The sequence below is a fragment of the Bos javanicus genome, chromosome 11 (assembly GCF_032452875.1).
Source record: "Bos javanicus breed banteng chromosome 11, ARS-OSU_banteng_1.0, whole genome shotgun sequence".
NCBI lineage: Eukaryota > Metazoa > Chordata > Mammalia > Artiodactyla > Bovidae > Bos > Bos javanicus.
In genome coordinates, this window is record NC_083878.1 from 71,798,362 (window position 1) to 71,818,462 (window position 20,101).

The 20,101-nt window shown below is 38.6% G+C and overlaps 2 protein-coding genes and 1 pseudogene across 5 annotated transcripts in view; 2 read left to right on the forward strand and 1 right to left on the reverse strand.

Moving 5' to 3' along the window:
• RBKS (ribokinase) overlaps positions 1-8,251 on the forward strand; it is a 94,955-nt gene extending 86,704 nt beyond the window's left edge. For 2 of the 3 annotated variants that reach the window (XM_061431271.1, XM_061431273.1), the window contains one exon: positions 8,024-8,251. In XM_061431271.1, the coding sequence (XP_061287255.1) occupies positions 8,024-8,197 (174 nt within the window). In that variant the 3' untranslated portion in view covers positions 8,198-8,251. Of the gene's footprint in view, positions 1-4,671; positions 4,763-8,023 lie in introns of all 3 variants that reach the window. The other variant, XM_061431272.1, reaches the window with a different exon arrangement.
• Positions 1-19,024, reverse strand: part of MRPL33 (mitochondrial ribosomal protein L33) — a 56,007-nt gene extending 36,983 nt beyond the window's left edge. Inside the window, exons 1-4 of one of the 2 annotated variants that reach the window (XM_061431275.1) lie at positions 18,894-19,004; positions 18,003-18,021; positions 16,260-16,366; positions 9,854-10,156 (exon numbers count right to left, since the gene is read on the reverse strand). In XM_061431275.1, the coding sequence (XP_061287259.1) occupies positions 10,107-10,156; positions 16,260-16,366; positions 18,003-18,021; positions 18,894-18,915 (198 nt within the window). In that variant the 5' untranslated portion in view covers positions 18,916-19,004 and the 3' untranslated portion in view covers positions 9,854-10,106. Of the gene's footprint in view, positions 1-9,853; positions 10,157-16,259; positions 16,367-18,002; positions 18,022-18,893 lie in introns of those variants that run through there. The other variant, XM_061431274.1, reaches the window with a different exon arrangement.
• LOC133257909 (small nucleolar RNA U3) lies at positions 1,242-1,330 on the forward strand (annotated as a pseudogene).
• Positions 19,025-20,101: the final 1,077 nt, after the last annotated feature.

Here is a 20,101-nt window from a genome sequence, read left to right on the forward strand (position 1 = left end):
GCGAGCAGGGGCTACGCTTCCTTGTGGAGCACGGGCTCGAGGGTGCACAGGCTTCAGCAGTTGCAGCACGTGGGCTCAGCAGTTGCAGCACAGATTTAGTGGTTCCATAGCGACATGTGGGATCTTCCTGGACCACAAGTCAAGCCCACGTCCCCTGTATTGGCAGATGGATTCTTAACCACTGGACCACCAGGGAAGTCTTCCCTTAATAAATTTTAATGGAATTGTTAACAACTTATCTATATTTGGGATCTGTTCCTTAGATAAATTACTTCTCCATTTTTTAGGTCAACCTAATTGCAAGTGGATCTCTTTTTTATGTGAACTTGAACATTTAATCTACACCCCAGTATGTGCAAAGGTGAACAGGAAGTAGAAAACGTTTATGGCACTTTTAAGCTTAAACACATAGGTGACTGAAGTGTTTTGAACAGCTGTGGCAAAATGGGATAATCTGGAAGGCCTTTTTGAAAATGGAAGGAAAGGGGTTCCACAGACAGGTGAGAGAAGGTACAATCAATGTCTTTCAGACTAGACACAGAGAAAGGGGGACTCAGCAGAAATGTTGAGGATGGGAAAGAGCAGGGAAAGAACCAAAGGTGGAATTAATATGCCCAGTCTGAGGGTAGAGTGTGCAGAAGAGCAACGGAGGTCAAAGGAGTAAGGTGGAAAGGTATGCGAAGTACTTAAGAGTTCTATTTGATGACTTTGGGTAAGAATACTGAGCAGCAGGGAATGACAGATTCCTAAAATCCCCATGAGGAAGATGTTAATAGTTGCATTTTATTTATAAGAAAACTAAGTCGCAGAGAATTTAATTTTCCCAATGTCCCCAAAATACTAAGTTTAAAGCCAAGATTTAAACACAAATCTATCTAACTTTAAAGCTCACGCTGTCAAAAGAAAGAGACACATCTGTAGTGGAAAAGCAGTGATAGAATTAGGGCTCTCAATATAAAAACAGACAGGTTCCTATGTGACAGTCATAACATCTCAGTAATTATCCCAACCATGCACTTTAGAGAAAATCTGTAGTAAGCCCAGTGTGCTTAAGAAAGTTAAGGTTTTCACAGTTTATGACCCTGCATGTCTGAATGCCCCCACCCTATCCCAGTCTTTATTTTTAAAATATCAGCTTTATGGAGATATCATTTTAGTATGCAATAAGATTTCACCCATTTTAAGTTTATGATTTAATGAGTTTTGACAAATGTCAAACTTTTTTTTAAAATGTTAAACCAAAGACTATACTTTCAGGGATCATTTCTATAGTTTGTTACTAGAGAAGTTTCTCTGATCGTGTAGAGCACCCGAAAAAAAAAAAAAAAATAAAATAAAATAAAATGTTAAACCAGTCTTGCATTCCTGGGATAAACCCTACTTGGTCATGATATATATTCAATTTGCTAAAAATCATTTACCAACATGATCATAATATAGAACTTTATCACTCTAGGAAGCTCTCTATGCAGTCCCTTTGCAGTTGATATTCTCCAGCCCCTGGCCTGCTTTCTATCTCAATACTTCGGCCTTTTCTAGAATTTCATATCAATGAAATCATACAATATGCTATGTAGTCTTTTGACGGGCTTCTTTCACTAAGCATAATACTTTTGAGATTCATTCATGCTGTTGTATTAGCAGTTCATTTCCTTTCGTTGCTAAGTATAGTATTTTATTATATGGATATACTACAGTTTGTTTACCCATTCATCAGTTCAAGGACATTTGTATTGTTTCCAGTTTGGTGCAATTATAAATAATGCTGCTATAAACATGCACATATAGATCTCTATGTAGATATATGTTTTCACTTCTCTTGGGTAAATACCTAAGAGGAGAACTGCTGGGTTATATGTTAAGTGTATGTTACGTGTTATAAGAAAATGCCAAACTCTTTTCCAAAGTGTCTATGTCATTTTGCATTCCCACAAACGATGAATGAGATTATTCCACATCTACACCAAAAGTCAGTATTTTAGTCTTTTTAAACTTATCCTTTCTAATGAGTATGTAGTATTATCTCATTGTTTTTAATTTGGATTTCCTTGGTGTCTAATAATGTCTAGAATCTTTATATATACTGTTTTTGCCATCTATGTCTTCTTTGAAGACACCTCTGTTCAAATCTTTTGCTCATTTTTATTGGCTTGTCATATTGAGTTTTAGTATCAAGTTATGAGTTCTTTATCACATATGTTTTGCAAATATTTTCTCCCAGTCTGTGGCTTGCCTTTTGATATTCTTTTGAAGGGCAAAAACTTTTAACTTTGACAAAGTCCAGTTTATCAGTTTTTTTTTTAATATTTCATGCTTTTGGTGTCCTACGAAATCTGCCTAACACAAGGTTACAAAGATTTTCTCCTGTATCTTCTTCTTCTGGATATTGTGTCATTTTAACGCTCACATTTAGGTCTCTGACTCATTTGAAGTTGGTTTTTGTGTACGGTGTGAGGTAAAGTTTCATGTTTTGCATGTAGATTCCCATTTGTTCCAGCACCATTTGTTGAAATGACTGTCCTTTCATCCATTGAACTGCCTTGTCAAAAACAGGTTGACCATATATATCTGTGGGTCTATTTCTATATTCTGTTTTCTGTTCCAGTGATCTCATGTCTATCCTTACATCAACATCTGCGATTATTATAACTTATGGTAACTCTTGAAATCAGATAGTTGATATCCTCCAACTTCGTTCTACTTTTTTCAAAATTGTTTTGTCTATTCTAGGTCCTTTGCACTTCCATATTAATTTTATTTATTTATTTTTTCCATATTAGTTTTAGACTCAGTTTGCCAGTTTCTAAAAATTGCAAGCTAGGGTTTTTATTGAAATTGCATTGAATCTGTAGATCAGTTTAGGGAGAACTGACAACATATTTTTTATGCTACTGCAAATGGTATTGCTCTGATAATTTTAATTTCTTATTATTAATAATTGCTGGTACATAGAAATAAAATTGATTTTTTTAAATATTGGTTACTAGTTATTGGTTACCACTATTTCTAGTAACTTTTTTAGATTTCTTAGGATTTTCTACATCAGAGAAGGCACTGGCACCCCACTCCAGTACTCTTGCCTGGAAAATCCCATGGACGGAGAAGCCTGGTAGACTGCAGTCCATGGGGTCGCTAAGAGTCATACACGACTGAGCGACTTCACTTTCACTTTTCACTTTCATGCATTGGAGAAGGAAACGGCACCCCACTCCAGTGTTCTTGCCTGGAGAATCCCAGGGACGGCGGAGCCTGGTGGGCTGCCTTCTATGAGGTCGCACAGAGTCGGACACGACTGAAGCGACTTAGCAGCAGCAGTAGCAGGATTTTCTACATAGGTGATTATGCAATCTGCATAGTAAGAGTTTTACTTCTTCCTTTCAAATCTGTATACATTTTCCTGCTTTTCCTTTTTGATTGCACTGGCAAGGAAATCCAGTATGATGCTGAACACAAACAGTGAGAACAAATCTTTGAATTGTTTTCAGTATTAGAGGGGGAAGCTTTCAGTCTTTCTCATTAAGAATGATGTTAACTATAGATTTTTCATAAAGGTTCTTTATCAAGAAGATTAAGTTATACTTTTATTCCAAACTGAATTTTTATCATGAATGAATGTAGAATTTTATCAAATGCTTTTTCTGCTTTTTTTTTTTTTTTGGAGTATAAGTAATATACAATGTTTTGAGGTTTTTAATATAGTGAATTCCTTTTTTTAAAATGTTAAACCAGTCTTGCATTCCTTGGATAAACCCTACTTGGTCAAGATATATATTCAATTTGCTAAAAATTTTAAGGTTTATACACCTGTATTCATGAGAGATACTGATCTGTTGTTTTGTTTTGCTTTTCCTTGTAATGTCATTGTCTGAATTTGGCACCACAGTAATGCTGGCCTTATAAAATGACTTGGGAAGTGTTCCCTTGTCTCTTCTATTTTCTGAAAGAATTTATGTAGAATTAGTATTGTTTCTTCCTTAAACACTTGCTAGAATTCTCCAGTGAAGTCATCAAGACTTCAGTTTTCTTTCATCTAGCCTAGAGTTTTCTTTGCAGGGGAAAAAAAAAAAAATCCCTTTTTTTAATACAGAAAGGATTTGCCTTTGCTATCTACCAACAAACTGTATAGCACTGAGAATAAATGGAAATCAAGCTGTAAAAATTGCTGGTGCCAAAATAATGCTTCTGGCACACACAGTTCTACCAAGCACTGTGTTTCCATGACTTTGGCTATAGTGGGGAAAAATTTAAGTGATCTAGGAGAGTCTTTTCAGATATAGGTATAGTATTTTTTAAACTTCCTTAAAAACCCCCTTGGCAGTCAAATGGCCTATTAGCTGACTGGAGTATGTAAGCCTAATGTCTTCACTGGTGCCAGAATGTTTCCTGTCAGCCCTGTGCCTCTGCTCTGGTTAGGCTGCAAGTTAAAAATGAGCAAGGCATAGAGGCATGACTTAACTTCTCATTAAATATGCTTATTGCCTTAAAATTTTTTGGAAAAGTATTATAAGTTTAAAACAGTAAGCTTAAATAACAAGGTTAAACAATAATATAAAAGTAGGTAGGAAAAAAAGAATTTGCCATTCTTTGCAGATAAGAAAAATAAATTTTAATAATTTGATACATATCCTTCATTTTTTCTGTATTTTTTTTAAAAATACACACATACTCTAGGCACAGCTGTTTTTCTTTTTTCTCCCACTAACCCTCTATGGAATCATGATGTTGAAATCTTTTTTGCCTCAAGTAATGGACATTCCTCCAGGTATGTACATATACTGCTAACCTTTCCTTATTAACAGCTGCATATTTTTTCCATAATACAAAAGTATAAGTTTATTCATCCATTCTCCTATTTGATAGAAAATCACATTATTTCTAGTATTTTGTCTTTAGAAACAATGCTGCAGTCAACATCTTTGGGCATATATCCCAATATGTAAGAGCTTTCAGTTCTGTAGATTTCCAGAAGCAAGACCATCGAGTCAAAAGACATACACATTTTTTAACAAATACTGTATTGCTCTTTTCCATTCCTACCAACAAATGTATTATATGAGAATATCATTGTCCTCTCTATCTTCATCTTGCTGCTTTTGCTATCAATCTTATTCTTTTATCAGTCTGATGGGTAAAAAATATTGATTTGAATTTCTTTAACAGCTGATAATGTGGCAACTTTTCTTGTTTGCTTATTGGCAATTTACTTTTCCTTTTCTGAAGTTTCAAACCTGTATCTTTTGTCCATTTTTATCTTGGATTTGTCTTTTTCCCAACAATTTGAAGGTGTTCTTTGAATATTAGGAATATGTCATATATACTAAAAGAATTTTCACCAAATTTGTACTTTTTCGTTTGTTTTTTTTTTTTTTTTTGCCTGAGCAACACAGCATGTGGGTTCTTGGTTCCCCTACCAGGGCTTGAACCTGGGCCCTCTGCAGAGGAAGCACAGAGTCTTAACCACTGAACAACCAGGGAAGTCCCTCATTTAACTTTATTTACAGTGTCTTTGGACATATATTTTTTTTAATTTTTATAAATTAAATCTATTCTTTTTTTCATTATGGTTTTGGGGTTTAGTGACTTGCTTATGGTTTCCTTACTTGGAATTATTCAAATATTCATTTAAATTTTCATATTATGTTAGTTTTATTTTTTTACATTCAAGCCTTTAACCTACCAGGAGTTTAACTTTGTGTACAATATAAGGAGGAATGAGGACGTGAAATCTTAAGTTTGCCAAAAAAAAAAAAGGGGGGGGTGTTTGCCATAACTCTTCATATATTGTAGTATTTCCCATGTTTTCATAATACACCCTCAACCTAGCTCATGATTTCTCTGCTTTCAGACCTGTCTATTGTCGCACTGCTGTGCTCCAAACTAAGGGAGGGCATGTCTGTCTCTTTTTCCATTGTTTCCATCAGGAAACACTAATAAACAATTTTAAGGCACCTAGCATAGTGCTTGACATATTTTCGGTACTCAGAAAACATTATGGGAGGAAGGAAAGTGTTGAATTCACACCTGTGTTACTATGACTCCTTGGCAAGTTTAATATTGACGGCTTATCTGTATAAACAAGGGGAAATGTCATTCTCCTTAAAGCCATTCGCTGTCTCATGAGCTCACCCAGTTCCTTCCGCCTCCTATATCTTTGTTCTAAGGCCTTCCTTCTCCCTATAAATCTGTCCCATTTCATAAGGACTCCCCTTAAGCAGGCTTTCCTCAAACCCTTCCTTGTAGTTCAACAGTATGTGTAAAGTACTGCCACATTAGCCTTTAATCCACAATGGATTTTACTGTTTTTCAAATACCCATCACTGTGCTAGGCACATAGCTCATTAAATACTTAAACTGCAACTGAAAAAGTACTGCATACCAAGGCTCTTTGTAAAGGCTCGAGTAGAGCCTCAAGATTTGTTATGAAAGCCCTTGGGATTAAGGAAGCAACAAACTGGGGAAAACTGGACAATGACCCTGAAAGCCGTTAAATACCAGAGTGATTTTTCAAGTGAAATTGTGTCATCAGATTTATTTTAAACACATTTGTTGGATGAACACATGACTAAGTATTGCCCAATCTGAAGGCGAGGTCAACAGACTTTCTTTGGTGGTTTTTGTTTCCAAAGGCCTTCACCAATGCAGGCCTTTGGAAATTCAGGAAAAATGGAATAAGCCTTATATGTCCCTACATTTAGTTTGAAAATAACATCTGAATGCCTCTCACCACTTCCTTGATGAATTTTTAATGGAGAAACAGCTAATTCGAGCTCTAGAGCAGAGAATATACAAAATGAGCTTGGAGCATCTTATAATGTCAGAAAATAAGGAAAGCACTCAAAAAACAAAATGATGAGAGTTTATAAGAAGAACACAAGTGCCAGATGAAAGAACTCCCAATGGTCAAAGCTGGAACAACTTGAGCAACAAAATAGTGTAGTGTTGGATTATAGCCCAAGGAATGAAATAAATATCCCTGAGTTCATACTCATATAAATAAAGAGTTAAATAAATAGATGAGGGAAAAGAAACATATCTTCCATAGAGAAGAATTCCAAATAATTTATGGAGATACTCAACCCCCAAGAAGGTAGAGCATAGCTCCCCACCCCTTAAGTGTGGATTACACTTAGTGATGTGCTTCCAAAGAACACAGTGTGATAAGAGGGACCAGAGTAACTTTAGAGTGGAGACAGCTGACAAAGACTACCTTAGCCAAGCGATCATGATCAACATCAGTGGTAAGTCATGTTGACAGTATGTACCCTCCTTATGCTCTGATGAGAATGACACTTCACCTCTGTGGTCTTCCTCCCTACAACCATAAACACAGTCTAATCTTGAGAAAAACAGACACAAATCCCAATGGAGGTACTTTCTACAAAATACTCAACCTGTCCTCAAAACTATCAAGGTCATCAAAAACAAAGAATGTCTAAGAAACTGTCACAAGCTATAGGACTTTCAGGAAATATGACAATGAAATGTAATTTAGGTATCCTGGATGAGATCTTGGAACAGAAAAAAGACACTACGCAAAACTAATGAAATCCAAATGAAGTATGGGTGTGTGTGTGTATTCACTCAGTCGTGTCTGACTCTTTACGACCCTTTGGGCTGTAGCCCACCAGGCTCCTCCGTCTGTGGGATTTTTTCAGGCAAGGATTGGAGAAGATGAACATTTCCTCCTCCAGGGGATCTTCCCCATCCAAGGATCAAACCCACATCTCTTCTATCGCCTGCATTTCAGGCAGTTCTTTACCCACTGAGCCATCGGGGAAGCCAGAATGAAGAACGGAGTTTAGTTAATACTATAACACTGTTATTTCATTAGTGGTGGCAAACGTACCCTAGTGAAGTTAGATGTTTACAGAATTTGGATGTGTGCTATGTGAAATCTCTACTATCCTTGTACCCTTCTGTAAACCTAAAACTAAAGTTAAAAGTATACTTAAATATTTTGAAAACACAGATTGGGCAACAAATGACTATATGCTTATCTCTACAAATGTGCTTTGAGTTACAGGGTGCTGGTGACAGTTTTGTGGGAGCTTTGGCCTTCTACCTGGCTTACTACTCACATCTATCCTTGGAAGAAATGCTCAAGAGATCTAATTTCATCGCAGCGGTCAGTGTCCAGGTCACAGGAACACAGTCATCTTATCCATACAAAAAAGACCTGCCCCTTGATCTGTTTTGATTGCTATTAACTCCAAAGCAAATATACCTGGAAATAAAATGTACTTAAGGATGAGCACTGTTAATTAGCAGCTTACTATAAAATGTCACCTCCTTTCTTTGCAAATATTATGTTCATTTACCAAGTCATCCTCAAGCCTTCAATTATTTCTTTATAATGATTTGCTTTTCATGCAAAAGTCAACTAGACAGAATTAAGGATACTACAACAAAGACCCGTACAAACAACCCCGCCATTTAGGAACCAGCAAACTCTACTGCCAACACATCATGAATACCGTTATGTACACCAAAGAGCAGAATTTGCAAGCAACAGTGTCTAGAATCAGAGCAGAGAACGTTAAATAAGGGAAAGAGGGGTATGACTTGGGTCACACAAGTAGTTCCTAAGAAGGGCAGCTGATGTTCAGCTTTGCCTTGAGTGTTGTCAGAGCTTCTGGTTCTGCAAGAGAAGCCAGAAGTTTAGATGTTTATTGAAATCTTTCAACATTTAAGTATCAGCAACTGAGTTTTTTAAAATTGTAAACACCACCTGTGGGCCACTTTTAGCCTATGTTCTAAATAGACAAGTCATTTGCTAAGCCAGATTTTAAGTTGTTTTTTTTTTTTTTTTTTTTTTTTAGTGATTCATGCATGTCACAGACCCTTTACACTGGGTTTAGGTAGAATCAAGTGAAGTATTTTTCTTGTAACCCAATACCACAATGTAGAGTTTCAATCTAAAAATAGCCAAGATCTCACCTATTATTGCTTTCAATTAGAGCTTTAACAAAAGATGCCAGAAAAGAGCTGACTGTAATGCCACAAGCCTCTAAGACTCAACAACTGTCTAATTCCATTTCCAGAGAGGCGCTCTCACATTTCCTCAGGAGACAAGACTGGGCCACAGGGAGGGAACACCTGTTACTCAGGAAGAGCACTGGTTTCTTAATGCTTGTGGTCATGGTGGACACTCCATCCTTCTCCCCTATAAATGCTTTAAATGCTTTGGGATACATACCAGCAGAGCTCAAAATATGAGCTGATCCTTATCTTCAACGAGAAATTTGACAGGGAGAGAAATGGGCAATTTTGAAAACTTGTGGTAAACAACAGCTTGGGTGGGAAAGCGTAACAGATCTAGGGAGGGCAGGAGTTCTTACCTGTATATTAGGGATAATCAGTGGAATTTCCAAGCTGGTTGGCTGTGTAGTACCACTGCCCCAAGAGCTGAGCCATTAGCTTTATGGAAATACACTATAGCACCTCTTATTAAAAAAAAAAAATTCTAGTAGTCCAAACCGTTCCTAGAAAATCCTAGATACTGCTTTGGTGACCTGAGTTTGAGAGTGTGGACCAATGGCATTTTTCTAATTATATAAGCACAGATCAAAAACAGAAGTTCTCTTGGTTTCTTCTGTGTTAACAGGCTGGCTTCCTCCTTTCACTCCTGCTCACCTCTGCCATCTGTGTTATCGCACAGGAGTTCTTTCAAGATCTCTCTGGACCATGACCCTGCCTTTTCTATGAAGTACAAGTGAGGGCAGACTGGAAACTCTTGCACAAATCTCACTATGGAAAATTTTCTTTTCTTATATGAAACAATGGTTATTTTTTAGTACTGTAGTTTTTAAATTTCAAATAGTGGGGGAAAACATCACTAAAAGACAATAGCACAGGCTATTTTAATATATTTTATTAAGGGCTATAAAAATATCCAGAAAGATAAATAAATGTGATGCAATGGTATATGTCCTAATATGAAGAACTTGTTTTCACTGCATTGTTTTCCTTCACAATGGCCTTCAAATCACAGGAGGCAGTGATTCCATGCCATTTCCTCTTCTTTTATTACACGCTGCAGATTTCTGAATCAGTATCCCACCCTCGATCTTCTCATTTATAAATCAAATTCATTTTCAATCCATTGTTTAGAGGGAGCGTATTTTTTTCTGTTCCACAAAGAGTACTTTTTTTTTCACTGTAGGAGGAGAAAAAAGGATTGTAGCAGAAAACTAAAAAGTTTATCATCAGCATTTTTTAATAAAAATACACATCAGACCATGAGCCCTCTCCTTTCTCTTCTTTTACTTTCCTTTGTCATGTGGATGGAGCTGACTTGCAAACTCAGTTCACTGATCCCAGAGACCAGAGAGGACTGCAGAAAATGGTAAGGAAAACAGGGAAGGCCCACCAGCCAACCAGTGGCAACCCTGATACCCCACAAAGTCACATATAACCAATGTGAAACATTCAAATTAAAAAAAGAAAATTACAGGCAAAAAAATTTTTTCACTCAGCTAATGCCCACTCTTGTATGAGGTAAAGCAAGGAGAGATTGTAGGAAAAAGCTGGACTCCAGAAAAAGAGTGGTAAAAACTGAGCAGACCACAGAAGAAAAGGAGGTCTGGCTGAAGAGTAAATATACATTAAACCTTGTACTTTCCAGAAATGGTTTCATATATCCAAGTACAGATTTACTATTATAACCCAAATCTTATTATTATGAATATCGTAACAGAGTATAGTTCTCTGAAACACACCAATCAAAAGCGCTCACTGCCGAGATGAAAGATTAGAGACCAGATACTAGGCAATAAGGTTTTGATAGTTCCTGTAATGCCCTATATAGCATTCCACTAATATCACACATCTCTCTCTCTCTCTTTCTCACACACACACACACAAAACCACCCTACCTAAATTTTTCTTTGCAAAAAAACAAGAACAGTGCACCAAGGAAGAGCCAGGAACTCCAAAGACTATGTATGACATGACAGCAACTCACTTGTCCCTACCACACAAAGAAATTTTAGCTTTGTTTTTTGTTATTCTTCTATAATTAATATGGATACCCTGCATGTGAGATGCCCAAACTATTATCAACAGTTAGCTAGGGAGCTTATTTAAATACATTCCTTTTTTTTTTTTTAATTAATTTTATTTTTAAACTTTACATAATTGTATTAGTTTTGCCAAATATCAAAATGAATCCATCACAGGTATACATGTGCTCCCCATCCTGAACCCCCCTCCCTCCTCCCTCACCATACCATCCCTCTGGGTCATCCCGTGCACTAGCCCCAAGCATCCAGTATCGTGCATTGAACCTGGACTGGCATCTCGTTTCATACATGATATTTTACATGTTTCAATGCCATTCTCCCAAATCTTCCCACCCTCTCCCTCTCCCACAGAGTCCATAAGACTGTTCTATACGTCAGTGTCTCTTTTGCTGTCTCGTATACAGGGTTATCGTTACCATCTTTCTAAATTCCATATATATGCGTTAGTATACTGTATTGGTGTTTTTCCTTCTGGCTTACTTCACTCTGTATAATAGGCTCCAGTTTCATCCACCTCATTAGAACTGATTCAAATGTATTCTTTTTAATGGCTGAGTAATACTCCATTGTGTATATGTACCATAGCTTTCTTATCCATTCATCTGCTGATGGACATCTAGGTTGCTTCCATGTCCTGGCTATTATAAACAGTGCTGCGATGAACATTGGGGTACACATGTCTCTTTCCCTTCTGGTTTCCTCAGTGTGTATGCCCAGCAGTGGGATTGCTGGATCATAATACATTCCTACTTTTACCTCCATCTCTACCCTAATTCTATTTCTGTAGAACTACAGTGGGACTGGAAGTCTGTATTTTTTTAAACTCTTAGGATGATTCTGATGGCAGCTAAAATTAATAACCATTAACCAGTCAACAGAAACTTATCTACAAAATTAATAATGTATTTTATTACTTTGTACATAGGAATATTTTAAATATATTTCAAAAGATCTAGTATTAAACATAAGTAGGACCAGTGCTCCTTCAAATTCCAAGGAAGACTACAAAGCATTGTAAGACAGTAGTAAAGAACCCAAACAATTTCCCATTGTTATTCACTGCAAAAAATATTTCCATGTTTTTCTGCTGCTGCTGCTAAGTCGCTTCAGTCGTGTCAGACTTTGTGCGACCCCACAGACGGCAGCCCACCAGGCTCCCCCATCCCTGGGATTCTCCAGGCAAGAACACTGGAGTGGGTTGCCATTTCCTTCTCCAATGCATGAAAGTGAAAAGTGAAAGGGAAGTCGTGCAGTCGTGTCCGACTCTTCACGACCCCATGGACTGCAGCCTAACAGGCTCCTCCGTCCATGGGATTTTCCAGCCAAGAGTACTGGAGTGGGGTGCCATTGCCTTCTTCGCCATGTTTTTCTACATGAAACTAAAAAATGGATTAAAAAAAAAACTTGTCTCATGGATAACTGGTCAGGAGATTATTTAAGTGACCCCGGATAGGAATAACTGATGAAGACTATTCATGAAAATTTGATATACTTGCTGCGTTCATTCCCTTAATTCAAAGAATAAATATTTAAGTCCACAGAACTGTGCTAGGCAATGTGGGATTTATGAAAGTGTAAGAAGAGTCCCTGATTTAGTACCAATATACCATGAGGTACCTGTATGAACATCCAGTAAGCCCCACAGAAACCTAAAGACTACAAGGGACTGGAATGGTGAGGCAAACATCTCACAAGGAGGGTCAAGTTTAGGCTCTCAAGCAGCAGCAGCATTTGGATGAACTAACAGGGAAGAGCATCTAGTTTAGACAAATGGTGGCAGGAGATAAGAACAACAGTGCTGATCACAGGGGAAGGTCCTGATTAAAAAAGGAAAAAAATAAACTAGACTGGCTCCATGTAATAGAAAAAATAGGGGGCCTGGAATCAGACAGACTGGGTTCAAGCCTTGCCGCCACCATTTATCTACTGTAAGTTCTTGGGAAAATTTCTCAAAATACTCTTCCTTCAGTTTTATTCCCCATGAGAGGGCTAACTCCATCTCCCTCACAGGGCTGCCAGAGAGCACTCACTCACTATGTGTTAGCTGAGTCCAGATGACATGCTGCTATCCTCAGTCATAAACAATAAATTAATTTTCTGTCAAAATATTCGCTGCTTAATTCATAGAAGAATGAATCTGTCAAGTTCTTGCCCTACATCTAACCTAAATCTATTCTGCTTCAATTAAAGTCAATATTGTCTTGTTTAGTCATCCAAGGAATTAAAACTGACAAGTTTTCATTTTCTTTATAATAAACCTTCATATATTTAACAGAGTTTAATACACTTATGCCTCAGCCTTTAATCCTTCCTCCTGGGAAATTTGCATATAGATTCATATGAGGAAAAGGAGTTTGAAAAGACATATGCTGGTTCTAGCCATAGAGTATATACCATGAAGTCCTCAAATAATTGGGAATTTTTCTATGTTTCCTTGCCTGATTTTCTTTGTAAAGCAGACAAGCAAAACATTACCCTTAAACCATTTTCTCACTGCAGTAAAACATGCTAGGACAACTGCCAAGCTATTTGGTACCCTGGGCAATGGGGCAGGCCGCAAGGCAAACATCATGCAAGCCCACAGGGCATTCGGTAGGTGGGCAGAATGCCAAGCAGTCAGCTATCCCAGAACATTTTCTTCAGAAGAGACAAAGTTGTGTTGTCAAGGTTCCAATGATCCCTTCTCAGAAAAGCTCTAATCGTCTGTCTGAAATATAGATATGAATATTTTCTTCCACTTTCAGCTCATGGTTGGAACTGTTTATGATTGTATCCTTTCCTGACCTCAAAATGTAAAATCAATCTGACAGAAAGTTCCTAATATTTCCATACTGTGACTGAAAATTCCAGTACATTTTCACGCTTAAAATCTCAGAGAAGGTTCTTCAATCAACATTTATTAACATTGTACAAGTTCCTAAAAAAGCTCTAAAGGAGCTAAAATGGTAGAAAACCACTCTATTGTAAAGTTCGTCACTTTAGGTTTTCACCAGCTGATACAAAGAAATCAGAGAGAGAGAACCGCCACATCAATCTAATATCATATTGCTATGGTCTGAAAGTTTGTGTTCCCCCAAATTTATGTTGAAATCCTAACCCACAAAGATGATGGCATTAGGAGGTGGGGCCTTGAGGAGGTGCCTTGGTCACAAGGGTGGAGCCTTCGTGAATGGGATGAATCCTCATAAAAGATACCCCACAGAAGTTGCCTGCCCCTCCACCATGTGAGAACACAGCAAGAACCCCCTCCTATAAACCAGGACGAGGGCCCTCACCAGAAAGTCACCATGCTGGCACCTTGATATTGGGCTTTCCAGGTCCCAGAACTGTGAGAAATAAAACTGTGCTGTTTATAAGTCATTTAGTTTGTGGTATTTCGTTATATCAACCCAGACTAAGACCTATACCTTATCATTCTAATAATTTTCCATCATTTGAGATATATATCCTGAAATTCAGACTGCTAATCATCAGGGATAAACCTAGAATTCCCATTTTATTAAAGAATGACCAGAAAATTTCACATCATAAAAACAGCAGGAAATTTTATTTCTGTTAAAGAATGGAATTCATAACAATTTTTTTTTGGCCACATGGCATGCAGGATCTTAGTTCCCCAACTAGGAATTAAACCCATGCTACCCACTCCAGTATTCTTGGGTTTCCCTTGTGGCTCAGCTGGTAAAGAATCCGCCTGCAATGCGGGAGACCTGTATTCGATCCCTGGTTGAGAAGATCCCCTGAAGAAGGGAAAGGCTAATTCCATGGACTGTACAGTCCATGGGGTTGCAGAGTCGGACAGGACTTAGCAACTCTCACTTTCACTTTCACTCCTGCAGTGGAAGCACAGTCTTAACCTCTGGACCACCAGGGAAATCCCTCTCAGAGCCCTTTTTGAATGCCTCCTTACACTGGTACAGCCCCGATTTTTTTGAAGGTGATATTATTTTTTATTTTGATGAATTCAGCATAATGAACAGTTTGTAAGATCTTCTTTACAAACTCTGAAAGCAGCTATTAAGATGGCTGTCAGGCAGATTCGTACTGGTGCCCAACCAGAGGTCACACACTAGTGAGCAAGTTTTAGCCTCCTCTCTCAATAAGAGGTTCATATGTAAAGTGACTCAGGGCCTAGGTTTTGGAGTCAGACAGTCCTAAATTCAAACCTTTATTCTGTCACATATTTTAGTTACGTGTCCTTAACTAAAATCCTTGGCATCAAGCTCATCATCTGTAAAATGGGGTTCAGATTGCCTGGAGAGTACGGGTGCTTGTGTCGTGACGCATTCATGTATCTGAAGACTGAAGGCAGGTAAACAAAGAAGACAGAATCTTCCGTTTTGTCTGGTTATTCACAAGCACTTGTTTCCTTTCTCTCAAGGGTCACTGCCTTCTGTTGCCTATATTGTCCTTCTGTGGTTGTTGTTTCAGGAGGGAAGGTAAATTCAGTCCCATTGCTCCATCTTGGCCAGAAGTGAGTCTATCAGGCCTTGTTCTTAGTTAACGAAATAACTGATTATGATGCTGCATGCATGATAAGACACTTCAGTCATGTCCGACTCTGCGACACCATGGACGAAGCCTGCCAAGCTCCTCTGTCCATGGGATTCTCCAGGCAACAATACTGGAGTGGATTGCCATTTACTCCCTCAGGGATTATGACGTTAACTGCCTATATTTCATTATGTAATGGATTAATTTGAAGAAATAAGATTCTAGCACCAATTCCAACTCTAAACACCAACCAAGTGTCTTAGAATTCAACTCAACCTTGACATACTTCTCTTTCTGTTTACCGAACAGTATCGCCTATTCTATTTACATATCTGGTTTTTCCCCTTCAAATCTTCAGTTAACTATCTCTTACCGGAGAGACATTCCCTGAACTATCCTACCTAAAGAATGAAGATGGGATCTACCTCCTTGCAACTCTATCCTGTATCTCAGCATCCTGCTTTTTTCTCGCATAGCACTGGGCATTTGTCGTCTTCCTTCCTCTCCCTTCCAAAACCAGGCTTTGATCATCAAGACTGAAGGCAGTGAGTCTATCTTATGTGCATGAATATCCCAGCACCTTGGACAGTAACTAGCACCAAAGTAACTTTCAGTATACACTAGGAATGAATGCTCTAGTGACAAAGGGGTCACAAAACTGCCTTTGTTCAACATCATCTGAAAAGGGCAACAGGCCTTGAAAGCATTTGAATTTATTATGGAGCAACTTTTCTGGAATCTTACCTACTGGATCGTAATGCAGTAGAGTCAGTTTCTCCCATAGTCGGCTTCTCTTAGTGTTGAAGGAAAAACCTGTTCCAGCTTGGCTCACCATTTTCACCAGAATTGTTCTAAGATTTAAAAGCAAGCTGTTACAAGCTAAGGAAATAGACTAAAATCAGTCGTAGGGGGATGCCACGTTCTAAGAACACTATACAAGTAGTATTACTTGTGGGGACATCAATTAAACCTTAAGTTCAGTTTTAAGACAGTCTATATCTTAGAATGGTTCTGATTCCCAATATTTGTTCCATTACACAGAGTGACTTGGAAATGACCTAACCAAAGCAAGAAGACTAATCAAACTGCATTGTGGGAACAGACTCAGACCCCCACATTTCAGGAGGAGAAATCAGGACAAGGAAAATACACAAGTACTGGTGACCCTAGCAGGCCAGTCAGGAAGAAAATTGTCTCGGAAGAGCTTTATCTTTCACGTATGAGCAGTGAGAGTGAAATCAGGAAGTTACAGAATAAAGGGACTGGAATTTTCACACTGACAATGTGTAAAACCTTGTTGCTCCCTTTCATAGTTTAAGTTACAATCATCCAAAGCAGAAAGTTCATGTTTTGTCCCACTGGACCTTTTAATACCTCATACTGTTTGTTACTTTTTCAGGTGTCTTATCTTCCTATGTAGATCATGCTATTTGATTTCTCATCTAATTCCAAAAAGAATTTGAAGCACCTAAAATATATTATACACCTTTACATCCCTTTGAATGTTCAGCATAGCGCTTCATGCATTAGAGTGATACAATATTAAGTACTTGCGCTATGGCAAGCACAATATGCAAGGCCCTCTAAGTCTAGATCTGCACCCTGGAGACGTAACACCAACAGTATGGAAGGCCCGCTGTGTACACAAGGTCTGTAAGGCAAGACATATGACACATGGCACCAGAAGGACACAAAGAACATGAGACGCAGGGCACACCTCTAAAGAAACTGAAGACACAGGAGATTCCCACAGAATGTGAAGAAGGAAAGCAAGCTAACTGGATTGTGTGAAAAGCTATATAAAGCAATAAAAGATATTGAGGGAAGAATATAAGCATACATGTTTTCCATTAACTTTAATCTAGCTTTAAGGATTTATTATATGTCTTGGGTTATAAACAAATGCTGCCTGCTTTAGAATTTTTCTATTTTTAACACAGAACATCTTACTTCAGTTATTGTCTACAAATTTTATTTTTGAAATACCAGTTTGGTATTAATAGTCTCCCTGGTACAGCATGGAATCTTTAGCCTTTGCTATTTTTGAAATGCTTGTACCATGAATGCAAAAGATTACAAAACTCAACACTGGCTCTGTGGATAGTCAAGTCACAGCTTTTTTTGTTATATTCCTGTAGTGAGCTCCAGACAAATGGCCCCTGGTCCTCAATTTGAGGAAACAGAACTGCAGTAGTAGTCCAAAGAACATGGGGACCCTGATGATTTCTTTAGGAACAAGACAGCAAAAGCAACTTTTAAGTAAATTAACTGAAAGCTCACTTAAATAGATCAGTTGGGAGGGAGGGAAAATATTTTAGTAAACAGTTCATAGGGCCAAAACAATTCATCGAGTGTAATTCTCAAATCAGACTTTAGAAAATTGAAGCCAAATGCTTAATTTAACGTAAGGATTCATTGAGAGTAGCTGAAATAATGAATCTAACATAAACAAGCTTTAAAAAAAAAAAAAGAAAAACTTCTACTTACTTTGACTTGCTCTTGGCAACTTTTTCATAGGCAGGGAAAGTCGGATAGAAAAGGAAAAAAAAAACAATTTATTATCTTGCTTATGCAAAATTCAAATAAAGCTCAAATTTTAAGATTATAATAAAAATATTTAAGTCATGAAATATGTCATAAATTGTCACTCAAGTAACTACTCCCGAGCTTTGGGGGTTCCCGTTAGGATTTTATAGATGCTTTTTAAAAATCCAATCAGACCACCACAATTCTGGATGGAATGCTCTACACAATCTCTTTTCAGCTGAACTGACTACCTTCTAAATCTTCCCAAAGATCTGCTCCATTTGCTCCTCTTCTAAGGTGCAAATATTTGCACTAGAACAAGCCTCTTGTCTGGTAAATTAACCTATGCAAATTCAACAACCATCACATCAGGTGGAGAAAGGAAATTAAATCCATCCGGGAAGTCAGCCTGGTGCACCAAAGAACACTGTCTTGGGAGGCAGTGGGCTCCTCTCCCAGCCCGCTGTACCACCTAGGATCAATTACTGTTTCTCACCTTGCGAACTCGAAATGAGTGAACTAAATATTCTGAAGTTTTCTCAGAACGTCCAGCGATTCTGCTGACACACCGCTACAGAGGGCGAGGGAGAGCCCCATTTCTGCCGGCCAGACTCTACCGTCCGAATGAGCCGCAACGGACCCAAAATCTGCGCCGAAGACCCCCAAGACCCACTCGCCCCACAGGGAGCATGCCGCGGGGCATGCCGGGTGCTGTAGTCCTGAAGGCCTGGGACGTCGCAGCGGCAGCTTCCCCACCGGCGTGCGCACTCCACCCTGCAATGTCCCAAGGCCCACCTGTCACCACCTCCCGCCCGCGCTGCAAGCCCCGCCGCCGCCTCCAGCCCCACTTACACGTAACCGCCGACAGGAACATGGCGACAGTACCCCTGAAGACTCGGTAACGGGCCCAAAGGTCCAGCAACAAACAACTGCTTCCGGGGCACAGGCCTGTTCCGGAAAAGGAGTCCGGAAGTTCTCCACAGCCACGCCCCCTACGTAAACCTCAGGTGAGACCGCCTCTTTTCTGTGGCCTCTACAGTCCAGGTGTCTCTTATGTGGTGCTGGAGTGTGGAGTCCTTTTTATTTTTGGAGAGGACCTTTGTTATCGCTAGGGGTTCGTGCCCCAGACCCTAACTCCTACTTCTGGGTCAAAGTTAGATGTTTTCCATACATATTTCACTAAATAATCGCAGTCGACTACATTAAAGCCACAGGAACTCCATGTTCCTCACCCATTCCAGACTATCAGGCTTCTGCACTATTTCCTTAAATTGTTGCCTTCGTTTTCCTCCTCCAGCCCAACTCCATCTCCATCTGGTTAAGATCTACTCTCAGTCTCTCCAGAATTAAGAACTCCACCTGAATATCCCTATTCCTTGATTATGTGTTGGATTTCTAGGAGGGCTGGGCCCTGGGAATCTTAACTGCTGTATCTAAGCACCTACCTGGCAATAGGGGGCAAATAACTGAGATTGAGAGCAGTCACATAATTTGCTTAATGTCACAAAACTAGTGAATGGCAAAGTCAGAATTTGAACCCAGAGTTTGTCTGACTGCAAAGACTCATGCCTTTCCCACTAGCATTGGGACCTAACCACTTTGCCATCTTCCAATCTTCATCTCTCTGCAAGAAACCTGCAAGTCCTGCAACACCAGGTACTTCAGCCAAAACCTCATTTCCCAGCTAATAATCAGGATTTTAGGGATTTTTTTTTCTAATCTGTGGTTTTATCTACATATTAAATATTACAAACAAGTGAAAGACTTATTCTCATAGATTATCCTCACTGAAGGTAATAAAATTATTAAAAAGAGAAAATGTTATACAATACAACTCAATTTTTAAAATTAGGACTGTCCTTGCCCTGGGTACCTCTAATGGTTTTTTTCCCATACCTAGATTCCAACAAATGAGCCCGCTCTAGGTGGCCAAATCCTTCCTTACTATGTGTGGTTCAGCTGCTGACAAACAAGAGCTTCAGGTGTTCAAGAGGATAAGGTTTCTTATTTAAGAAATTCCTTTTGAAGATTTATAAGAAAAAAACACAAGATTGGAAGCC